This window comes from Pyxicephalus adspersus, chromosome 6 (assembly GCF_032062135.1).
Source record: "Pyxicephalus adspersus chromosome 6, UCB_Pads_2.0, whole genome shotgun sequence".
NCBI classification, from domain to species: domain Eukaryota; kingdom Metazoa; phylum Chordata; class Amphibia; order Anura; family Pyxicephalidae; genus Pyxicephalus; species Pyxicephalus adspersus.
Window position 1 is genome coordinate 31,896,717 of NC_092863.1, and position 20,434 is coordinate 31,917,150.

A 20,434-nucleotide genomic window follows, 5' to 3' on the forward strand; every position below is an offset into this window, starting at 1 on the left:
CTGCAAGGGGATACCAGGATTGTTTTTTAGACAGTTCACCTGAGCGATCAGGCAGGTAAGAATGCTTTTTGCAGAAAAGACATTGTCTTCCTCTTTCTTCAATAAAGCCCTGCCTAATCAGAAATGTTTAAAGTGGAATTTTAGTTTTGCTTTAAATCGGTGGGTTTAATTTTGCATTAAAATTATGTGGGTTACTTTCATTTTATTACAAGCATTGAAGTAGAGAAATATAAGATAATAATTAAATACATATTTAGTTACACCTATTCCTTATGCTGTGTTCTACGTATTCCATTACACTTATTTTTATACTATGTTCTACATACTCTTTAACATCTATTCCTTATACTGTGTTCTACATATTTCATTACACCTATTTTTTATCCTGTATTCTGCATATACTACTATACCTAGTTTTTTTCCTGCATCCTATATACAGTATTACATTGATTGTTTATCCTTTGTCCTATATACACTTTTTCTTTAATTGCTTACACTGTATCTTGCATACGTTGAAAAAAATGTTTTTTCTTACACCTATTATTAATACTGTATCCAGCATACATTATTACAACTACTCTTTGTCTTGTGTCCTACATTAACTATAGTACCTACTTTTTTCCTGTATCCTGCATACTCTTAAAACCTACTATTAACCTTGTATACTGCACACTCTATTATGCCTTCTCCTTATTTTGTGTCATAAATACTCCATTAGCACACTCTTTATCCTGTGTCCTGCATACAATATTATATTTATTGATTGTCCTGTATATACTAACCCACTCTTTATTTTGTGCCCTGCATATCCTATTACTCCTTTATTTTTATCCTGTATCCTGCATACTACTAAAAAATATTCTTAGAATGTATGCTGTGCACTTTATTATGTCATTTTTCTCCTGTTCTGCATTTTCCATTACATCTATTCTTTGTCCTACATACTTTATTACACCTAATATGTATTCTGTTCTTTACAATCTGCTTTGTTTGATAAGAAGATTACTGTTGTAGTTATATTTATAAACATTGTCACATTTCATGGTTTCTACTTAGATATTGCTTTTGGTTTTGTAAAAACAAACAACCCGCAAATATTAAATATGCAGAAAATGTACTTCTAGTGCCACATATACAATCAAATTCATATTTGATTTAAAAAAAACAAAGCTTCAGTGCAACTCATTATGATGACAACTCACAAATGGACTTAAGAAAGCCTTTATTTACCTAAAACAACTTTTATAATACTCAAAATAATTTTACATGTATAAGTTGATAGATACAAGGACCCTGAATGATTTATGAAAGCTCTCCAAGGCTGGAGAGAATACACTTTCAGAAGTGAACTGGGTGATCCAGCAAACCTGGAATGGATCTGGTCCAGGATTCAAAATATTTGCTAGCAATTTTACTTGTTATGTGACACTTTGTATGGTCTCTGAGGTCAGTAGGTAATTAGAGTAAGAATCCCTGGAAATAATAGATAACATTTCTAAGGATTCTTGCATGTGAGCTGTATGGATACAGAAGATTCATCTAACAATCCTGTTTGTGAAACATCTACCTTATGTGAGGCTAAACATAACAGAGCCTTAATGGGTTTACTTAAACGACAATTAGAGTGGCTCATTTTTATTACAGTCTTCATAGCCACAAAATACACCGTAATATCACCAACCTGCATTTCTAAAGCTAGCCATGCACATTAGATAGATGTATTAGATTTACTACACTGAGTTTGAACAAAATTTATCAAAATGAACTTTAGCCTTATCTTCCATCCTGCATAATTGTACAAGAGTGTTTCCTGAATTGCTGTGATTTCACTGAAAATAGCCAGCATTATACAGTGTGCAAGCAACAGTGCAATAGACATCATCCTTATCTACCACTTTCCATCATAGGACCTTATGTATTAAAGCTCTCCAAGGCTGGAGAGGATACATTTTATCAGTGACTTAGGTGATCCAGCAAACCTGGAATGGATTTCTTAAAAGTCATTTGCTATTTGTTAAAAAATATGTTTTCAAACATTTTCAGGTTTGCTGGATTACCCAGGTTCACTGATAAAAGTGTATTGTCTCCAGCCTGGGAGAAATGTGATAAATAAGGCCCATAGTCCAAAGTGCACTGTGGTTCTGCCATCTGTAGCACCTATGTCACTATAGGACACAGGGGCCAGAGGGAGAAACCATTGGACTCAGAAATTCAATGCATCTGCAAAAGGCAAATACCTACGTTTTTACCAAGAGAAAATAGCTCCAGATTTAAATATGAATACATTGAAACATAAGACCTGTTGCTGCTTGCTAACATAATTGACCAGTTATCTCAACATTTCTGTGCAACTTATCTGTGAATGTGACTGCAAAAAGTGCATAGTATCAAGATAAATTTATCAACTCAGTAGCAGACATGCAGCACAAATTGTGCTTGTTTGCGGATGATGTTGTTTTATTTATAACTAATCCTGTAATATCTTTCCCCAATCTGCATAAGGCCCTTGATATTTTCTCTGGAGTGTCTGGTCTCACTGTCAATCAGGATAAGTCTAAAGTCCTCAACATTTCTTTACTGGAGCGTCTTAAGACCCTGGTCAAAACTATGTTCCCATATCAGTGGGAGGACCATAGCCTTCCATACGTAGGTATCCATCTTTTAGCAACCTATGGGCAAATGTTTACTATAAATTATGCTAAAATTCTGAAGTCAGTCACCAAGATGCTGGAGACTTGGAAAAGTTACTAAATCTTCTGGTTTGGGAGGATAGTCACCCTTAAAATGACTGCATTGCTGAAACTCCTATATCTGTTTAGAGTGCTACCTGTGAATGTACGGTACTCCTTGCTCTGGTCTCCACAGCAAGTATTTCTCAAGTTCATTTGGAGAAACAGTAGGCCCAGAGTGGCCAAACGAATTCTATATTACCCAAAGACTCATGGTGGCCTCTCGGTCCCTAACATTCATTACTATTACCAGGCCGCTCAACTCGCCCCGTTAACAGCTTATCATGCTGCTAAGCAGGCACCCCTGTGGGTCTCCATAGAGGAGTCCTTGATATCACCCATGGCTATTGATACTTTACTCTGGACACATCCACGTTGGCATAGCCATGTTAAAGATCCTATTATCAAACACACCCTAAAGGTCTGGGATTCCGTTAAGTATTCAAGCAATTTGATGTCTCCACATACACCACTAGCTACACTTACACGGAACTCTGCCTTCCTACCGGACTATGATAACCCCAAGCGTTTTAAATGGTGGGATGAGAACCATTTTCAAAGAGTCAAGGACATGGTGACGCTGTGTGGTATACGATCCTTTGACTCTATTAGAGAGAAATATGAAGCTAGACCCACTGAATTTTTTCAATATATACAACTAAAGCACTATATTCAGGGAACCCTGAAATACACTGGGTCTCTTACGAGTACCACTCAATTTGAACGAATTTGTGCTAGGGATCCAAAGTGGGCAAAGGTATTCTTTCTGTGGTATATCAGTCCCTGCTCCTGGCTAGCTACTCCCACCCTCTATCATATGCATCTAAATGAGACTGATATTGGAAGACAGGTCTCAGAGGAACAGTGGCAGCAAATGTGGGACGCCGCAGCACATGGTACCCCCAATGTGCAGTACCAACTATAAGCTCCTGCTCCAATGGTACATAGTCCCTACTAGATTGGCGACATAGCGCCCGGATTGCTCTGGGAGTTATTTCCGTGGCTGTGGGTCGCCAGGCACCCTGTACCACATTTGGTAGCACTGCCCCAAATTCAAGCGATTCTGGACTGGTGTCTATGAAATTATATACACTATAGTGGGCAGAGGTATCCACAAAGATCTGTTCGAAGCCCTTTTGATGCTACGCCCCCAGGGTATAACCAAGAGCCAGTTTCCCCTTATGTCCTTTGTACTTATTGCCGCCAAGCAGACTCTAGCTAAATCTTGGTGGTCTGGCATGCCCACTGTGGCACAAGTGGAAAAAAAGGTAGTGTGGTATCTGATCAACGAAAATATGGTGGCTAGAACCGTCTGCATATTTTTAGAAAGGTGTGGGACAAATGGATTGAGCACTGTATGCCTGCAGATTTCGATAGTTCTCTCCTTACCATATGAGTGGGCGGATGGTCGATTTCCCTATTTGTTTTGCTTCTGTGCCAATGTAAAAATGGTAATTGTATGTTCACATTGAGCGATATCTGGTCCTTCCCCAGCCCCCTCGTCCCCTCTCTTCCCCCCAGGAAAGTGCCTGTACTAGGAGTATAGATAAGTTTTTTTGCTCTAAGAGGAAATGTTTATTTGGGTTTGATTAATTTTCTCTATTACACGGATTCCTCAGATGTTATATTATCTGTTATGTATCCCCTTGTGTCTCTTGTGCCTTAGAAACTCAACTTTTGCAGATACTGATCTTCCTATGTGCATCGTTTGTTTGTTTATATTGTTAAGTCTGTGTGTCATGTTTATTGTATGTGTTTACTTTTTTGAAAAATATATAAAAATCTATTGAAACTAAAATGTATCAACTAATACAGATGTGTAGAACCCAAATCTTTAGGAAGCTGAAATTCCAATCAATACTATTACATTATTTACTGACTAGCTGTATCACTTTGCACAGATGGCTGATTCACATTTAATTTTGCCAGACATCTGAATACCAAAAGTAGACAGATCTGGCTATTCAGCTAGTGGATCACTTGCATAAATCGGTTTGGCAGATGACCTGTGTCAGCCTCTTTGTACTGACATCTGCTGTCTGTACTTACAGACAAGGCTGAAGATGATCCTGTGTTTAGCATTATTCAGGACATTGTACATGTTTAACAATCTCACATCTGGCATTGTACTACTGGACTGTTTGTATGTGCTGAAAGCAAACCTGTGTGCTAAACATACAACCATGCTAAACATAGTCACAGTGTTGGACAATCTGAAACAATGTATAAAATTGTGTTTATGTATTACTGATATGGTTTTGTTAAGGTAGCTGGTTTTGTGCAATAAAAAGAGGACTACTGTATAATTTATTTGATTTACCCTAAGATATCTTTTTAAAGCCCATATGAGTGTTTTTAAAAAAAATACAGTACATTTATAAAGCACAGTGTGACTTCAAAGCAACCAGATTGCTATATCAATGTATGAGAAGGAAGAGGTAAGACTAGGAGAGCCTGATGGCATGAGCTGTCAAAATAATGTGACTGGCGTCCCCACAAATCACAGGATCCTCTCTGTAGTGTGAGCTCCCTACATTTTTTTTATAAACGGGATCTTAAATGCAAGCTGTGGTGTAAAGTATTACCGCAGCACTCTGGCCTTTGCAGCACTAGGTCCCAAGTTCATATCCCAACCAGGGCTCTATCTACATGGAGTTTGCAGGTTCTCCCCGTGTTTGTGTGGGTTTCCTCCTGGTACACTGGTTTTCCCCCCACATTCCAAAAAAATGCAGTTAGGTTAATTGGCTTCACCCCAAAATGACTATGTGAATGACATATCATTTTGGTGGCAACATTAAATTGTGAGCTCCTTTGAGGGACAGATAGTGACATGACTATGGACTTTGTAAAGCGCTGTGTAATATTTTGGTGTAGTAGTAGCAGTGGTGTTTAACAGGTAAGTGGATAGCTGTATCCCTTAAATTGTTCCCTAAGGGCTAGCTCACACCATAGCTATGTGATAGTGCATGTTATGTGCACATGTTGATGCAATGTAAATTCTGTACCATTTTCTGTAAATGACTACTCCACTGCAGCATTCAGCAATACATTATTATAGTCTGCAGTATGCTGAATTATTGAAAATGAGAAAGTTTAAATCCCGTTTGAATTTAGATTGGACATCTGAACACATTCCATGTTGATGAATGACATAATGGCCCTGATTTATAAAAGTTCTCCAAGGCTGGAGAGGATAAACTTTCATCAGTGAAGCTGGGAGATCCAGCAAACATGGAATGGATCTGGTCCAGAATTCAAAACATTTGCTAGCAAATAGCTAACAACATTGAAAAAATCTATTCCAGGTTTGCTGGATCACCCAGCTTCACTGGTGAAAATGTATCCTCTCCAGCCTTGGAGAGCTTTAATAAATCAGGCTCAAAGCCTCTCCAGTGAAGCTGGGAGATCCAGCAAACATGTAATGTATCTGGTCCAGGATCCAAAACATTTGCTAGCAAATAGCTAACAACATTGAAAAAATCTATTCCAGGTTTGCTGGATCACCCAGCTTCACTGGTGAAAATGTATCCTCTCCAGCCTTGGAGAGCTTTAATAAATCAGGCTCAAAGCCTCTCTAGTGTAAATGGGCCTAACAATGTAGTCTTTCGTAAAAGCTTTCCAGAGATCTTTTAGTTTTTATCAAACTGCAGAAAGAAATTTTAGGTTTAGGACAACAATTCTGATCTGGAGAATGGATTTCTGGGAAGCTTGTCCGGAAATCCAAACAGTTCTGTGTGTTCTGTGCAATACAAGAAAAAACATTTGCAGGAAAAAACTCTACATTTGCATCTATTACCGGTAATTTTTATTCTGTGTTGTTATATACTGATATACAATATACTAATATTATAGACATGATATTTTGTTTAGCAATGCAGTTAGGTTTAGCCCAGTAAATGTGAGAAGCATCCCAGAGGTCCACCGGCTGGCTGGAAACACATAATGTATATGTAAAGCCATTGTATGTGAAATTAGGGAAGAACTATTGCAGTGTTCAGAAATACATTTTAACCTGTGTTACTACAACAAATTATGTATCCAGTGGCATGTATTGTCTTTCTATTAGTACTGAGTGGCACCCAGCTCTCTATGCAATATCACTCAATAATCCCACATTGCACATCATATACACATTTGTCAGTCCTTTGCAGCAAAAAAAAAAAGGTTGCTGCTTGAAGCACAATGCACAGCATAACACAGTATTACGTGTAATTCTGGTATACACCCCTGTACTATTTCAACAATTTTGAAAACAATTATTGTCTAGCTGCTGTTGCTATTTAATGGTTTCCATACCTTCTAAGCCACTGACCTGGAATATTTTTCAGATCAGATTTTTTGACATTACTTGGTGCATACTTTTTCTTGGTTAGTGGACAGAAGATTAGTGTGAAAGCCAGTAAACTGACAATTTGAAACAAAAAGTCTTTCTTTCTCTGCAGCAGAATTTCTACGATTTAGGATGTTTCTGTATCTAGCAGTATCATCTTAAAAACTATGCATACCACATTTTGAGAAATGGGCCTGATTAATTAAAGCTATCCAAGGCTGGAGAGGATACACTTTCATCAGTGAAGCTGGGTGATCCAGCAAACCTGGAAAAACCCTTACAAGCAAAACTTTTCTAAAAATAGGCATACAGTCTCACACACCCCACTGATTTTGTTCTGCATATCCGGGTTGTGATAATGGAGAGTTCCAATCAGGAGTTCTAAGTGGTGAGGTGACTCCACCATGTCTTCATTATGATAAGCAAATGCCTACAGCATAGTACAGCTTCCAGTACCAGTTCAGATCATTTAATTCCAATAGAAATATCAGACATCATTGCTAAGCTAGAGAACAGTCACTGGAGCAGTGGTATTGATTTTTAAACTTCTTGGGGGGGAAATCAGGAACCATAACACAATGTTTTCGTACACAAATGATCTTTATACATCCCAATACCAGTCAACTGGTGATTTCTGCTCATGAGATGGTACTGATGGGCTTTTAATAAAGATACGTCAAAGTTTCATAAGATGTCTATAAGCTTGCATGTGTATATAAACTAGATTATGTGACATTTATTATTCAGTGTTGTTAGAATTATTCTTTATACAGTTTCTTTTTAGTGGATTGGCTTCTCAGTATACTTGGATATTTCTGTACCATCCACTGTGTGTTTAGAGTTAATGATGTGTAGCCAGCTCTGAAGAGGTAAAATTCCTCTCCTGTTACAATTTAATGTGCATGGCTGCTTTACTCACCCTGTGACCTCTCGCTTTTTCCTAGTTGGACATGCTGCTGTGCTGCTGACTCTTTCATTCCATCATGGGTATCTCTGGTAAATACATACCTGCCGCCACAGAGGAGCCAGCTCCCAATGGCAAAAATGAATCTCCACAGGACAATAGTTCTCAAGAATCCATGAAACTCAAGAAGGAAATTTCACTGCTGAATGGGGTTTCTCTAATTGTAGGCAACATGATCGGCTCTGGGATCTTTGTGTCACCCAAGGGTGTCCTTATGTATAGTGCTTCTTATGGCCTTTCATTAGTCATCTGGGCAATCGGAGGAGTGTTTTCAATATTTGGTGCTTTATGTTATGCTGAACTAGGTACAACCATTACAAAATCAGGAGCAAGCTATGCCTATATCCTGGAGGCCTTTGGTGGCTTCATAGCCTTCATCAGACTGTGGACATCCCTCCTCATTATTGAGCCTACTAGTCAAGCTGTCATTGCCATCACCTTTTCCAACTACATGGTGCAGCCCATATTCCCATCCTGTGAATCACCTTACGCTGCTAATAGGCTCATCGCAGCCACCTGCATTGGTAAGCCTGGAAGAAAGGAAAACAAAATGTAAAAATAAGATTGGTTTAAGCAGATATATTACTTGGGTTCCTCACAAAAATATTTGTTAGCTTTGTTTCTTTTACAGTATGGTAATCTTTGTTGCATAAATATATATATTTATAAACATATATATATATATGTCCTGGGGGGCTATTTTAAAGCATTGAATCTGGCATTCACTGAAACATTTACTGGTGGAGAATCTTCCAGGTCCATGTGTTTCAATTGCAGTATTTGGTTTTACATCAGGAAATGTTTCACTGCTGTATAAATAGAATCAAAGCTATTCAGTATCTGAATGATTACAAATGATAAGAATATGAGTAGCTGGGAAGCTGTGAGGACAGAAATGTGAGAGCTGCCAATGCATAATAAGAGTGCAAGCTCAAGGACTTGTAATGACTTTACTATCAATTGAGTGTGTTATCTGAAATTAGTATGGAGAATTGGCCATTGGTCAAACTTCACTGCTTGTTCTAGATCATTACCCCCTATATAGTTCAGCCAAAATCAATGTGACACCCCTAGAGCCTGCATTTATAGCTACAACAAAACAATGGCAGCTTCCAATTTTCTTAACACACATATTCACTTATATGTATGAGCCTAATTGACAATTTATTTGTGTAAATGTAAATGAACAAAAAGTCCAAATTGGAGCACCTAAAAATTTGTCGCCGTACTTGTCTTTGGGTATTTCAACCCATAGAAAAGCACAGTATCATTTTTGTGAACAACATTTATATATGTATTACACCAGAACAATTTGGCTCTTACACAGAAAAGATTTACAACTTCCCACACAAAGAATAAGGATTGTTGTACTGTTAATGTATTCCTTATTTTCATTATCGCATCATTTATACTATATGTGTAAAAACTTTCATACAGCTTTGAATCTAGTAAAAAAAGAATCCAAATCTGTCTGGTTTAGACTATTGTATTTGTCATATTGTCAGAATATGTCCTGTTCACCGCAGGTCATGTGTCTGATCATGTGAGTGATTTACACAGAAGTGAAACTATAAATGCACACGACTTGTTATATTGTGGTATGATTCTAGGAGATTATCACTTTTTCTTTATTGTTGTCTAAGTGTTTTACTTGTACAGCTAATCTTGTTCTGTTTAGTATTCTTTCCTTACTTCTGTTTTCCTGTATGTCTCATGTTCTTCCCTTATTATTGTCTTTTGAAACTCTGTTCTCTGGACTGTTAGGGACCGGATGTGGGTGGAAAGTTGCCCATAAGGAAGTGCAAAAGGATCTTCTGCTGACAGCAGCAACACAGTCCCATGACCAGTATGTACAATACATCCCTCAGTGCTATCATTTATCTGCCAAATCACCAGCCACAAAAATATATATATATATATTGCTCTAATCTCTCTCTATATATTAGAGCAGTAGGGACTCACAAAGATATAAATAAATATAAAAACTTGATAGCAGGCCTAACCCTTCCTCGCTCTACCCAAAACAATGTATCTGTGGTTGTGGAAGAATTGGGCAACTATTGGCATGTCTGTGGTTAGTAGTCTTTACATTGATAGACACACACCAAAAATTAGTGCAAGGTAGATGTTTTACTATAGATTGTGTGTGATTGAGTGCAAATCTTTCATTGTCTAATAACCTTCCAACTATAACAGAACTAAACTCAATATAAATAATTGCAACCAGGCAGGTCCTTTATTGCAGAAGGGACATTGCCTGTTTGTTTTGCAAAAAATAATTTACCTGCCTGATTGCCATTTTTTAACTGCACTCGTTCACTGTTCAGGTTCTATCGCAGGTGCTCCTTTCTGGTTCTGATCTCCGGCTATCTAGATTGACCCCCAGTTGTCCTGCCATCCCCTAGTCTTGGCAGCCCTGGGGGATGCTGTTCCTTTGCATGTGTAGCTCAGTGTTTTTTTAGAAGATAGTGATCAGGCAAGTAAGGTATTTTATTGCAGAAGAGACATTGTCTGTCCCCTTCTTCAATGAAGACCTGTCTGATCACAAATTTTAAAAGCAAAATTAAAAATGTAACTGTACAGAAATCAATCCAGAGATCCTGACCAACCAAGGGTCTTTAGATTCTACCCTTATATTAAACTTTGTGGTCCATCAAATGTAGAAATAAACAATCAAATATGATTGATTTGATGAAAGGATCACATTTGCTTAATTGAACATAAAAAAATGACCCATACATGGCCAGTTTTAGGGTTTGAGTTAACAGCTGTAATAGTAGTCTCTAATTTTTCCAATGCTCTCTTTATGGACATTTGGAAATTCAAAGCACGAACATGAAAAATAATGGTTTGGCCTTCATACGTTTTAATTTATGGGATAGATTTATAAAGTAAGGTTTGGGTCAAAAAGACTCATGACCCTTCATTCAAACATCCAAAACTATCTATCTATCTATCTATCTATCTATCTATCTATCTATCTATCTATCTATCTTTCTTTCTTTCTTTCTATCTAATCATTTATATTTGTGATTTATGTTGAATTTGAGGGTAACTTGTAATATAGGTTTGTCGGCCTTTTAATAATAAAGTATAGTTAACATTTTTATCGGTTGTGTAATTATAATATTACTACTACTACACAGTATTTATATAGGGCCAAAATATTACATGACACTGTACAAAGTCTAAGGTCATGTCACTAGCTGTTCCTCAAAGAGCCTCACAATCCAATTAACCGAACTGCATGTTTTAGGAATGTGGGAGGAAACTGGAGTATCCAGAGGAAACCCACACAAACACGGGGAGAACCTGCAAGCTCAATGCAGATAATGTCCTGGCTTAGATTTAAACCTGGGACCTAGCTCTGCAAAGGCCAGAGTGCTAACCACTGAGCCACCGTGCTCTATCAGACCTTACAGCAACAAACAAGTACCCTGATCATATCATCCCCCTGTAAAAGTCACTAGCTCCTATTATGTGTAAAAGAAAGAGTGGCGTATCAGAATGTAGCTGACGGAGCTCTATGACTGGAGGAGAGACAGTCATGTGACCAGCTCACTTTAGGTCATGGAACTCTTATTCATTTCATTAAGCTCCATTAAGTTCATTGGTGTTCATAAGTACACATTTATACAAGTTCATTGCATTTCTTTGCCTTATTTGCCTTAGCTAACCTTATACTTTATGGGTTTTTATTTCTTTGTTCCTTAACCGGATTCAAAGGTAATAAAAAATCCAGAATTTTCAGTCATTAGAATAGGAAAGAAGAGAATCTTCTAATCTGGATAACTGGTGCAGTGACACCTGTCTAGGCGACAATTCCTTCTTGTTTTATTGCCTTGTAATATCTCCAAGACAGGAAATAAAGGGAATCCCCCTATGAAAACAGAGCAAAAAAACTGACATGGATTTCCACTACTCAAAAATTAAATAAAGCTGTCTTAGGATACACTTTTGGTCATTTTTATTATTTTAAATGAATACCCATATAACTTAATAATCAAATACCATAGCAGAGGTAAAATAATTTTATGAGATATTAGATTGTATAATATTGTGCAGCAATGATGATGTAATAATATATATGTTAACATGATAAACTGCTTTGTATAACCTTATTTTGTATTCTATATAATAATTGGATGTTATCGCTGCTACATTTGCATACAATATTAATTGTTCTGCTGTTTTTGTACATTCTAGCACTTCTCACCTTTGTAAACTGTGCATATGTAAAATGGGGCACCCGTGTCCAAGATGTCTTCACCTATGCCAAAGTCTTGGCTCTGATTGCAGTCATCATCGCAGGAATTGTAAAGCTTGCTCAAGGTAAGGCAATAGAGGGAAAGAGAAATAAAGAGTTATTGTGAAAAAAAATATGTGAAGTCAATGGGCCTGATTTATTAAAGCTCTCCGAGGCTGGAAAGGATACACTTTCATCAGTGAAGTTGGGTGATCCGGCAAACATAGAATGGTTCTGGTCCAGGATTGAAAACTTTTGCTACCAAATAGCAAATGACATTCAAGAAATCCATTCCAAGTTTGCTGGATCACCCTGCTACACCTATGAAAGTGTATCCTCTCTATCCTTGGAGAGATTTAATAAATCAAATCCATTGTGTGCAAACTTTTCTGTTCATTGGGGAATTTATCAATTGATAAGGATAAAAGTAGTAATTCTAACCAAAAGTATATTGCTATTGATGCTCCATTGAGTTCATCACCTTTCACAAAGTAATCCAAGGGTTAGCTATTCTGCGTATTACATGACAGTCATGAAAGGAGCATTTGTTTAATAAGTGAACAATGGCATTCTCCTTGTTTCTCTCAGGTAAGATTTCCTTTACAGCCAAATGCTCCACTTAACCTAAGATATGGTATATTGGCATAACCATAAAAATAATGTAAAGTTTTTTGATTAACAGTAGCGAGGAGGTTGTGTTGTCTTTGGGTGGTCCTAAAGAGGACATGCAGAAAAATGCAAGAAACATATTGCAAACACCTTTGGGTTTGTTCACACTATGCAGCTAACTCTGCTTTGCATTTTATATGATACAAATTACCATCAGACATAGAATATGCTGTAAATAAATAGGCACATTTTTATTGTGTAAATGAGATAACATTTAGAAGTTGCCATTACTGAGCTGACCTTCATTTGATAAACTTAGGCTACATTATCTAGGTGTTTGTAGCCCAAGATGAATGTTAATGTTTGACCACACACAAACATGATATTGTCCACATATCATCCAACCTCTTTACAAATGTCCCCAAAATCGTACACTGATCTGTCCTGGTGGATCAGGGAACGACTGAGTAAGGACAACCTCTGTCCTATGAAGGAGAGCACATTGTGGTGCCACTTGTCTGTCCTTCCCCATCCATGCTCCATAGAACAGTGCTGTGTGTACAGTGCTTGTTCCTTCTCCAGTCTCTGGAAACGACCATAAAATATAATTTCCAGTGACAGAAATCTGTACATAACCTTACTGTAATTAAACTAGGCCAAATAATGAATATTATGAGCATACCAGACCAAGTGTATATTACAACTAACAGAATGGTTTATGAATATTATAAATGATAATTACCTATGACATTTTAGCCCACCATGGGGTTCTAATTGTATACAGATCATTTTGGTAATTCTCTAATTTTTGTTTTATTTGTTCCTTGTTTTTTTTATTACATTTTGTAATGTGTGCATTCAAATATCTTTACCATTTGTCTATTTCAAGTGTAACATTTTCTGTCTCTGTATTGTCAGGTAAGACAGAGAACTTTGAAGATGCTTTTGCGGGTTCCTCCCATGATGTTGGGCATATTGCACTTGCTCTATATTCAGCGCTCTTCTCCTACTCTGGGTGGGACACACTGAACTTTGTCACAGAAGAAATAAAGAACCCAGAGAGGTAAAGTTAAGGCAGGCATAAAACAAGTAGAGGATTCCAGTATTTCTACAAATGAATGAGGAACTAACTTATAGCCTACAAGAAGAAAGAAAACAGGATGTAATGATAAAATGCTTACTGTAGATGCCTTAAGTTTACCAAGAGTTGGTGTCACTTGATAATTTTCACACACCTATTCAATGGTTAAAAAAAAATTATTGCATTTTGCAACCAATATAAATTTATAGTATGATTGGGCATCATCTGAGGTTTACCACGGCTGTGTAATGTCCAGCAGGTTAGCAGTTTTTAGGTCATGTATAGACAAAGAAGAACATGGGCTTCTACATCCATTTTCAACTATTACAAAAATAACTGCTACTTAGAAGTTTACTCAATCTCCTCTACCGCAAAGTAAAGATGCTCTTTAAAAAACATGTATATTAGATGTGACCCAATATGTATTCCCTGTATTATCCACTCTGGAAATCCACAAGCAAACCTTTAGACTGCAGGTGTACTGACATAGTAATAATGTCATACCTGAACAGATTAAAAACTGTCTGAGGGTATCTTAAGAGTCTTTAGGGATGTATAGGCCCCATTAATTAGCTTCTCCCATCACATACATTTTTGATCTAATACCTTTAAAGTTTTTTGTTATATTTGTTACAGTCTTAACATCCAAGGACTGGAAAGCTGCAATATAGTAAATAATCATTATTGGATTTGGGTACATTTTTAAAATATGTTAGCAGAGCGAAAAAGGAGAGAAAGAATAGTATGTGATTAGTCTTTAGGCTGAAAAGCAAGTTCTAACCTTCCTGCTTTGTTTACTTCTTTTATTTGCTTTGCAGAAATTTACCCTTAGCCATTGCAATCTCTATGCCAATTGTGACTGTGATTTACCTGCTTACCAATGTGGCCTATTACACGGTTCTGGACATGCGTTCCATTCTGGGAAGTGATGCTGTGGCAGTGGTAATTTCACTTTACATGTATACATTTGACAGTGTTTACCATGTTTCTTGTTGTTCTTGAAAGTTAAAAAGGGTTGGACCCTGTCTCAAGTGTTATTTGGTGCCTTAGTCCGCAATAGGGAGATTCCCCTCTTTATTTGTATTTGTGACTATTGTCACTGCAAAAAATGTAACGTGAACTGCTACAGAACAAGAAGTCACCCCCGTTCTGGGGACAACTGTCCGAAAAGGGGAATTCCTCTATTTAGGAGATTTTCCTTAACTTCTTGTTGCATTTCTAGGACAGGATTTGGAGGTAAATTTGCATAATGAATCTCTGTAAACTATCCTGGCCGTTCCAAGCCAAGTTGCTGTGATCTTCTAGGGTTTACCAGAGGTTAGTAAAGGTTCCTTAAATTGTAGCTAATTGACCCCCCTTTTGATGATGCCTCAGCTGCATTAAATCAATAAACTTTTTTTTTATCTGGGTGATACCTTTACTACTTTCCCTAATATTGGCTGTAAATTGGTTTTAACAGGGGTTCATTAAAACCTGAAAATGATTTTAAGCATTTCTTTGGGGTAAAAAGATTGAGAAAGGATGCCCTATTTAAATCTAAATAACAATGTTTTGTCTATCGTAATACTTAAGGCAATAACATAAATCAATTTCATGATCAATTTCATACTTATTAAAATATATACACGTTGACAGGCTGGTTGGGAGGTTTCTAGAATTTCACCATTTGTATGTTAAAGTGGAATTTCAAATTTGTAGCTACATACACAGTGTTTAGAGTTACCCTTTCTAAAGACTGGTAAGTTTGTAAAGCCAGTCTTAAAATTTATGGGCTGCACTTCCAGGAAAATACGGTACTTTTGCCTGGTTTAGCTTTACAACTTTGGCTTTACCACACAGGTAATAAAGCTGAACAATTTTCTGAACAGGATGGGGAAAAGGGTGACACAGGAAGTTGTACTGCTCTTTTAGTAAAAAAAAGTACGTCACCTATTTTAGTTTGCAGTGTGGCTAACATGGCTACATGGAAATATATACAGGGAGAATTTCTGCTTAAATGCCATGTTTCATGCCTGAGAAGAGAAAAAAAGTAGATACAAACTTTAAAAAAAAGATTTTAATGTTTTTATTTAAAGAATACCACAACAAAAAAAGAGAAATGTTAGTTTGCTACAGTTTTGTCAGTGACAGAGATTCTCTGTCTTCACATCATTTAGTCAATGTGGTCCTGGATCCCTCTTTTCCCAGACTTTCGCTGATCAGATATTTGGAATATTTAACTGGACCATCCCTCTTGCCGTGGCTCTATCATGTTTTGGAGGTCTGAATGCTTCTATTCTCGCAGCTTCCAGGTAACAGAACTGCCTCTGTTATTACACAAAAACATGTTTTCTTTCTTTTAATCACGTGTTGTTTGCTACTTTACCTGAAACACACCTTACAGGTCAGCCTAGGAAAACAGTAGTTGCTGGATTTACTTATCAATTAGTTGTGTGTTCTAAAATAGAACTGTGCATACTTCAGAGTCATTAATCAGGTGTGAATGACAGCACAATAACATTGTCTAGAATAAGAGAAGAATAAGCTGGCTGGTTGGTAAAAACTTTACAGACATAATTAGTGAACCTTCAGAAGAAGTAAATTATAGATCTGAATGGTTCTATAATCTTCCTGTGCTATGGAAAACATGTCTGCCTACTATTAGGAGGCCTAAAATGTGGGAGTAAGAGTAGTACAAATTGAAAATACATTTCTACACTTTTTGCATATGAAGTATTTCATATCTCAAATCAATGATGAAATGTACATATAAACACTTTGGCAAATTGTATGTAAACGCTAACAACAGACTTGTCTTATTGGCGTCATTTCATTCTGTTAAATCTATAATTGTAGGCTTTTGTTATTTCTGTTTGTACAGTAACAAAAATACTTGCTGATACATCCAGAAATTCTTTACTGTCTTGTTTGCTCAGCAGTATTACTCTAAAGTACTTCTATTAGCAATTGCCAGTAAACTTCTGTGGTCCACACCTCGCCCTTAAGAAAGAGGAAGATTTTCTTTTACAAGTATTTTATTAGATTTTCAGGCTTTAAGGTATAGCAAATACACCAATTGTAAAAAAAAGTAGATTTCCACTGGACAGTACTAGAAAAGGGGAAAAAGGGATAAAGAAGGGGGAAGAAGAAGGGGAAGCGTGTTAGGGATAGTGAAGAAAGGATATAGTGGTGGGGTGGTGGTGGTGATTCAAGGGTGGAGGCCTTCAAAGAGACACACTCCACACCTCTAAACATACCAAGAAAGCTACAATGTATCAAAGGTTCAAATTCAGGGTAATGTGGCAAATGTTCCAGAATACATAAAGTCATTCCAGGGATGCTATACCAACTTCCTATGTTAATCTGCCAAGATTTACAAGATCTTGCTATTGTTAGCCTAGGAAGTAAAGACAACTAAGGTACGCTCCTAGGGGAAGATTTTCTGTAGTACAAACACAATTTTTTGTCCTAGGATGATGACACTCTACTCTATCGATACAGTACAGTCAACAGATGTTGTTTCTCTACCAATGTAAATGTAAATACAGAAATTGAATGCAGCCAGTATAAATCAGGGATAATATTTGCATTATATTACATTTTTTGGAGTTCATATATCCTATCATTTGTCTCATATTTTAGGCTCTTTTTTGTTGGATCCCGGGAAGGACACTTACCTGATTCTCTCAGTATGATCCATGTGGAAAGATATACACCCATTCCTGCCCTGTTGTTTAATGTAAGTGCTTTCTGCACCATTCATTCTCATTACAATTCACTTTATTAGCACAGGCATGAATAGTTTTTAAATCAAAAGCAACCTCAGCAGAGGGCTAAAACTAATCATTTGGGAAAGTGCTGATTAAATAGTATTTTGAAAGTTTTCGTCAGAGACAATGAAAAGGGAAGTAGTGATGTATATGGAAATGACAGGTGGAGGAAGTGTGACTGGGGATTTAGTGACATAAAGCTTGGCTGGGTGGTATTTGAGTAGAGCAGTTGGATCTTTATCAGCATAAATCAGCTCCGAAGCTTCATACTTGACTGCAATGGAAATGTAAATGGTGCTGCAGTGAACCCTGACATCTCTTCCACATGAAAGAAGTGTGTGGAAATGATTATTTTTAATAACTTAAGGAGACTTGTAATGTAATGTAATGTAAATGCTAAAGAACTTAAAATAGTATTTTACTTTTGTGCCTTTACATAATTTAGTGGTAAGGTGCAAATGTGGCTGACCTTCATAAGTGTTCATAAGTCATTGCACAATAAACATAGGAAAGAATATAGATTAGGTTCAAATAAGCCCACACAAATGGATAAATATAACATTGCAATACACAGATATTGTAACTGTTGTACCAAAATATTTGTAATTCTGTTCAACCAGTCTTGCATTTCACACACCTTCAGTGTTGCCCATTAAGGGACATGACTTGACCTTATTTCAAGTCACCTTCCTGCTATTTGGAGAGTGCTAATAATGGAAACTACCATGAGACACCTACTTCTAGCTGTTTTAAAAAAATTAAGAAGGATGTCATTACTTTACTCAGCTTTGAATATGCTAGTTCCATGACTAATGCTTTGTACTGGTGCTTTGAATTCACTGAGCCAGAACATTTATTGAGATAAGAAATTATGACACGTTTCTAAATTTAAATCGTGCTTGTTCAGGTACTGTTACTAAACCTTAAAGTCAGACAAAGTCAAGCATCTAGCATTATTAAAAAAAGGCCTGTGAGGCAGCAGCCATACTTGTCTTATGACCTATTCAGTGTAATTGGAAAAATAATTCACAGTAACATGAAAGGCGTCAGGCATCAGAAAACTACATCACCCCAATGTCTTTTGCATGCCGAAGGTTTTTTTTTAAACATGAAAAGATACTGCCATACTGAAAAAAGTACTAAAATCTGGTAATAGATATAGAGTACGGGTACTCACAAGTGCATTTACTTGCATAAAGCAGCTTTTAGTATGCTCTTTTTTTGCTTAAATGCTGGTCTGGCCTTCTTGTTGAGGTCAAATCATCCACAAGGCATCCCTAAGCAGGAGCCTGGGGACCAGTGAATTTCCAGGGGACTCAGCTCTAACTTTCATGCCATTGCAGTGAGTTAGTTTAATTGGTCAAGGCACCTCTCTTTCACTTTACAACAGAAGATGAACACAAGAGAGGACAGTAGGTGTTCTATGGGACCGCAGTATATAGAGAATGCAAATACAGAGGCTTCTTCTGGGTCTTTTGTAATCCATATAAGTGACAATTAGAAGGTTACGGGGGTGGGGACAAGCTGCTATATTGCCTAGAGCCCAATACTGCTAATACTCATTTCTTCTGATTGTGCAATGTGTCTCTGGAAGTGGCCGAGCTTTGCTAGATTAGAATAACCCAGCATTCATGAGTAGCAGTTCTTTTTCTACAACCTCATACCCGACATCAGATTTCATTATTTCTAAAGTGAACCTGTTTAAATTAAATGCAACTTGTAAGCAGGAAAGGGTAGACAGTTTTGTATTGTTGCTTATTCTAACAATTGTCTATTTATAGGGAGCAATGGCTCTGGTGTACCTGTGTGTTGAAGACATCTTTCAACTTATCAATTATTACAGCTTCAGCTATTGGTTGTTTGTGGGTATGTCTATCTCAGGACAACTATATTTGCGCTGGAAGGAGCCAGACAGGCCGCGACCACTCAAGGTTATTATGAATGTTGTTCCGACTCTTTGGTGACTTTATTTGTTTTTTGCAACCTCACTATTGAACAAATTTTGTCATCTAGTGATAACTTTCCTCCTTTGCTTCATTTTTATATCAGCCTGTTATGAGGGATTTTGTCATAAAAATTTAAACAGTGGAGCTGATGATAAAAATCTGGGGCACCTAAAAATAACAGTTGGCTTTGCCTGGCAGCAGCCCCTCTCCTCTAAAAACTATTCGAGGGTAAGTGCTTGACCCTAGGTCAAGCAAAGGGTGGGTAAATGCTTGCAGGTAGGGATAGCTGGGGTTAATGGGGCAAGCTGGTCACTAGCCCCTAAGTGAGAATTTGGCAGAAAGCATAAAAGTAAAGCTGCGTACACACTTGCAATTTTTGTCGTTGGAAAGGATCTTTCACGATCCTTTCCAACGACAAGGGACTGCACAATGCATGAACGGTGCTGTACCTACAGCACCGTTCATGCTCTATGGAGAGGGGAGGGGAAGAGCGACGGAGCGGCACCCTGCTGCAGGCTCTCCCCCTTCCCTTTCATTAGGATTGGTTGTCGTCCATCGTCCGTGGATCCGGCAGGACGGTCGTTCGGACAATGGACGACACCGACTGTACACACGGCAGATTTTCGCCCGATATTTGGGCGATGCCGATTATCGGGCAATAAAAATCTGCCGTGTGTACGTAGCTTAAGTATCACTCAATGTGAGTAAATGCATATGATTTTCTGCTATAGACTATTGTATTCTTCTCCCTTAACTTATTCTAACCCGCAATAAAATAAA

At 37.4% G+C, this 20,434-nt stretch overlaps 1 protein-coding gene across 1 annotated transcript in view; it reads left to right on the plus strand.

Annotated features, from left to right (window-relative positions):
* Nucleotides 1-7,984: 7,984 nt before the first annotated feature.
* SLC7A7 (solute carrier family 7 member 7) overlaps nt 7,985-20,434 on the plus strand; it is a 13,949-nt gene continuing 1,499 nt past the window's right edge. The window contains exons 1-7 of the mRNA XM_072415131.1: nt 7,985-8,547; nt 12,230-12,355; nt 13,797-13,941; nt 14,778-14,901; nt 16,147-16,250; nt 17,581-17,677; nt 19,490-19,639. Of these exons, the coding sequence (XP_072271232.1) occupies nt 8,043-8,547; nt 12,230-12,355; nt 13,797-13,941; nt 14,778-14,901; nt 16,147-16,250; nt 17,581-17,677; nt 19,490-19,639 (1,251 nt within the window). The 5' untranslated portion in view covers nt 7,985-8,042. The remainder of the gene's footprint in view (nt 8,548-12,229; nt 12,356-13,796; nt 13,942-14,777; nt 14,902-16,146; nt 16,251-17,580; nt 17,678-19,489; nt 19,640-20,434) is intronic.